Below are 5,000 nucleotides of genomic sequence, written 5' to 3' on the forward strand. Positions count from 1 at the left end.
CCTTTGTTATTGTTTTTGCCATCCGCATTTGTGAGTTGTTCTCACTAAACTGTATTAACCAGACTATAAAAGTTCATGGTTACACAGAGTTTGTGTGTTGGTCCGTTATACTTCCGGATGGCAATGTTGTGAACTCCTTGGCCAAGCGCATTCTATCTATACAATCACCCTTGCTCATTACAACATACATTCATATGTATTAGAAATGGTGTTGGTATTATATAATGTCATGATATATGCAATCAATACTGCGCGTTAAAGTAAAATAATCACAACATCTGCCCGCCAGATGAAACGTACCAACACACACAACTATGTGTAATTATTAAACTTAAATAATCTATTTGATACATTTTAATGAAAACTAATCACCCAAAAATAATCCTCAAAAGTAGAACTTTGCGAAGTCCCAGGTTTGAGATTTTGTTTTTGTTGCCAAGATGAGGGTTATTTTAATCGATTGATATTTGAAAGACGATTTTTCTTGCCAACATTTTAAATACTTGTGTTATTTTTCCTAACTGGGAAGTATGATGGTTGTGTGTTGCACATGTGAGACTATAGCAGATCACCGAACATTAAAAAAAAAGAAAAACGTATTATATAGTTTTTTAAAAATTCCCTTTATTCATCCCCAAGGGGAAATTTGTCTTCAGGGTCTATTCCAAGGCAAGACTGGAATAACCCGGGCGTCAGCCGCAGAGTGAGCTAGGGTGCGGTAACTTGCTCAAGGCCACGCAACGAGGCGGGTAGTCAAACTCGGTACGTTTTGGGTATGAATCAAAGACCGTACCGCTGAGCCACTCTAGCTATCTTGCATTAGCTCTATAGCAATTTACAAGCAGATCACCGAACATTTTTTTTTTTCAATGACGTATTATCTTGTACTATAGCAATTTACGATCAGATCTCCAAGAAATCAAAAATAACGTATTGTCTTTCTGTGTAGTTTGTTTTGATGAACGGAGATAAACACAGCGAGAAACATGAGATGATTAATTTTGGGAAAAGCTAACATTGCCGGCAGACGAAACAATGAAATTCCAAACACGTGTGGATGCATTGAGAATTTAGAAAAGCTTACATTCTTTACTAAATTTTGTATCAATGTATAATTTTATGCTCAAGCATTGAAGATAAATTATTATAGAATAGAAGATGTGCATTGAACATTGTTAGATATTCGAATTTTTAAAGCTGTCTTTATTTTTGGAAAAAAAAAAGGGGGGGGGGGGGTGATTCGGTTTTTTTTTCGGTTTCTGTATATTTTTTTTTGTGTGTGTGTGTAAGTCTTGTTTAATTTTGTGTTTTTATCTTTGTAGTAAAATATTAAAGCATATTAATCTGCGTATAGTGTCTTCCCTAAGGAGACAACGTTGGGAAAGGATTGTCCACGATCACTGTCACTCATCAGCCAACTGATCACGGTTAACGTTGCTTGACTTATGTAGTCTAGACGAGACACCCTGTCGATTAATAACCCAGCCATATACAAAATAACCATAAAATCATCTTCTTACTTAAAGAATAAATTAAATAAATAAATTCCCTTTATTCATCCCTAAGGGAATTTTTTGTTTAGGATCTATTCCGATTGAAGACTAGAATAACCCAGGCGTCAGTCGCAGTGCAGCGCCGCAAAGTGAGCTAAGGCTAGGTGACTTGCTCAATGCCACACAACGTAGCGGGTAGTCGAATTCGGTACCTTTCGTTATACGAGGCACAAACCAAACCACTGAACCACGCTGTTCCTTACCCGTGTTGATTGTTATTTCCGTTTAATATTAAAGACCCGGTTTAAAGTCTCGAAAAGTATGGAACGGACACGCACTGTATCGATAACGATGGCGTCGACTGTATAGATAGTATGCGCTTGGCAAAGTAGAAGCTCACAAAATTGCCGTCCGGAAGTATAACGGATCGAAACACAAAACCATGAACTTGTATAGTCTGGATAAAACAGTTAAGTGAGAATTACTCAAAAACATAGATGGCAAAAAAAAAAAAAAAAAAACAACAAAAAAAAAAAACAACCAGAAAGACCCGAGTGACGTCAACTTCATTCTATCTAAAGCGTTCCTCTCGCGACCGGGCGGAGTTGTCGTATCAGTAAGGTCGCGTGTTCGAGTTTTTATTCTCAATTAACTATTGTCATCTGGCACTTATCTACTCACGTCATTTCCTGTTTATATCGATAACGATGGGAAATTACGGCGAAAGAGAAGCGTCAAATGAAAACAGACAATGAAATAAATTACATTTCCCAGTGCCCGAGGGCCAAACCTGGGACCCAATGTTACAGTACCCACCAAGCACTAACAACACTATTATTATTATTATTATTATTATTATTATTATTATTATTATTATTATTATTATTATTATTATTATTATTATTATTATTATTATTATTATTGTTGTTGTTGTTGTTGTTGTTGTTATTAATCATCATCATCATCATCATCATCATCATCATCATCATCATCATCATCATCATCATCATTATTATTATTATTATTATTATTATTATTATTATTATTATTATTGTTGTTGTTGTTGTTGTTGTTATTATTATTATTATTATCATCATCATCATCATCATCATCATCATCATCATCATCATCATCATCATCATCATTATTATTATTATTATTATTATTATTATTATTATTATTATTATTATTATTTATAATATTACTCCTACTAATTCCAAGTATCTTAAAATCTATCTATTTACCTACCTCCCTACCTACCGATCTATCTATTTATCTATCTGTCACCCGTCCTTTTTTTTTCTTTCCTTGCAGATATTACTCTCAAAGGTGGCCGCCATTCCAATTCGGTCCCGGGTTTGGCTCCAAAATAACGCGATGATTGTATTCACTGTTTTCAATTAACACTTCTTTAGCTATTTCCATTCATGTCCCATCATGCAATCGACATCAAAGGCTCACAAATACGTTTTTACTATTATGCCTAAACCCCCTCTGTTTACCAACATGTCCAGCAGCAGCTGGGAACTGGGAGAATCTGAAGTAGAATGCCAAAACACTTTTTCTTTTAAATGGTCAGAAAATATTTACTTGAGTTATTCATGAATTGAAATAAAATGTCCCTAATTTGTCGAAAACTTTTAAACTCAAGACTTCAAAATTGTCTGTTTATTTTTACTTCTTTGTAGTGTCAGTTGGCGTAAGTGGTTTTTGATAAGTTTAGGGTCATTTCAATTCACTGATATTTTAAGTAAAAAGAAATTTTGGCCATTTAAAAAATAGTTGTTTTGTCCGCGTATGGTCACCATTCAACATCTTGAAACTCTCAAATCTATGGCGAGCTATTTTCCTTTTTCGGTGTATGATTTCAAGTAGGATGTGTGAGTGTGTAATCAGAGCGTCAACGAGTTGGCTTTTGGCTAAAGCTGACCGTTGTAAGACCACCTGATACTCTTGAAGTGTGATGGGCACTTGATTGACAGCGGTCAGTCGCTGGCCGTGCCGGATGGACACGTGTGGCGTGGAAGATCGTTACAAGTTTCTTTTATCCTGATGGAACTTGGACAGCTGGGCGGATATCTAGACGAACGGAAGCAGCGATTGGTATGGTGTATCCTGCTGCTCTCTTGTCAGTGGAGAGACCAAACAGCCATGTTGCTTTGGGCGTCTTGCAGGGTTGCCAGTTTAACGCTTTTAATGATAAACTCCAAAATTTGGTTGCCTTTATTTTTGAAGCCGTTCAATATTGAAAAATTAGATTTGATAATTTGTGCATTTTTTTGTCATTTAATTATTAAAATCATTTAATTTTACAGATTTGACGATAAACCTTATTTATTTATATTTTTTTTTTTGGTAATTTGTAATTCATTATCTGTAAAGCACTTTGAGATGTTTGGCTTCATGGAAAGTATTCAACAAAGGTCTTTTATTATTATTAATATTCTTCTTCTTCTTCTTCTTCTTCTTCTTCTTCTTCTTCTTCTTCTTCTTCTTCTTCTTCTTCTTCTTCTTCTTCTTCTTCTTCTTCTTCTTCTTCTTCTTCTTCTTCTTCTTATTATTATTATTATTATTAATAATAATAATAATAATAATAATAATAATAATAATAATAATAATAATAATAATAATAATAATAATAATAATAATAATAATAATAATAATAATAATAATAATGTTGCCCTAACTTTACCCTTTAACTAAGAACACAGCTTGAGATTACGGTGGCTGCTTGATAAAAAAAGGAAAGAGATTTATCTCTGATTTTGTTATATGTTCGCATAAAAAATGCCCCAAAAGAGAACCACCCCCCCCCCCCCCCAATTAATTTTATAAATGGCCATTTTTCTTCAGGTAAGTCAGCAGTTTTCTACGACTTGTTACAAATACAATCTGGCAACCGTTATATCCTGACTTCCGTCCGCCGTGCTTGTTCGTTCCGGGAGGTTGGAGTCGAATTGGTCTAAAACTGCTTTGATTTTGGTCGGGATGATTAGACACGCAAATGAGTGGTGGTGGTGATGATGATGGTGTCTCGACGTGGCTGTAGCTCTGATAGACACCCAAATGAGTGGTAGTGGATGGTGTCTCGACGTGGTTGTAGCTCTGATGAGGGGTGAAAGAATATATTTGTAGCATAGCAATCAGGGCATTGATTTGTAGTTAGGGTGTGGAGATGACTTTTGGAGAGGGTCTAGGGATGAAAAGCACGAAAGTGTAATTATTTAAAAGATAAATATTATAGGATAAACAACGCCCCCCCCCCCCCAAATATGAGCTTTTATATAGTACAATATCCATTAAACGTGCTCAAAACGCTTTACAAAGGGTCACTGACCAAGAGCAATACGTAACAAGTAGAACGAGTTTGGCGATACTGCATTTTTTTTTTTTCACACAAAGACAACGCTGTTAGCGGCCAGGTACTCAGTTTACACCTGATACAGTGAGAGAATGTAGGGTTGACTTGTTGATTCTTAAAGATTACTATAGCGATTACTATTATTA

The 5,000-nt window shown here is 35.2% G+C and overlaps 2 protein-coding genes across 4 annotated transcripts in view; one reads left to right on the forward strand and one right to left on the reverse strand.

Moving 5' to 3' along the window:
* Positions 1-5,000, forward strand: part of LOC144965023 (uncharacterized) — a 24,777-nt gene that overhangs the window by 12,328 nt on the left and 7,449 nt on the right. The gene's annotated exons all lie outside the window — the stretch shown is intronic.
* The window catches only part of LOC144963670 (uncharacterized), a 2,211-nt gene continuing 1,548 nt past the window's right edge, over positions 4,338-5,000 (reverse strand). The window contains exon 2 of one of the 2 annotated variants that reach the window (XR_013643661.1): positions 4,338-4,686. Coding sequence is in view for 1 of the 2 variants with exons in the window: in XM_078897623.1 (XP_078753749.1) it covers positions 4,373-4,598 (226 nt within the window). In the remaining variant the exon portion in view is untranslated. The remainder of the gene's footprint in view (positions 4,687-5,000) is intronic. The other variant, XM_078897623.1, reaches the window with a different exon arrangement.

This window comes from Berghia stephanieae, chromosome 2 (genome assembly GCF_034508935.2).
Source record: "Berghia stephanieae isolate SIO BIC M18660-M18661 chromosome 2, UCSD_Bste_1.3, whole genome shotgun sequence".
Classification (NCBI taxonomy): Eukaryota; Metazoa; Mollusca; class Gastropoda; order Nudibranchia; family Aeolidiidae; genus Berghia; species Berghia stephanieae.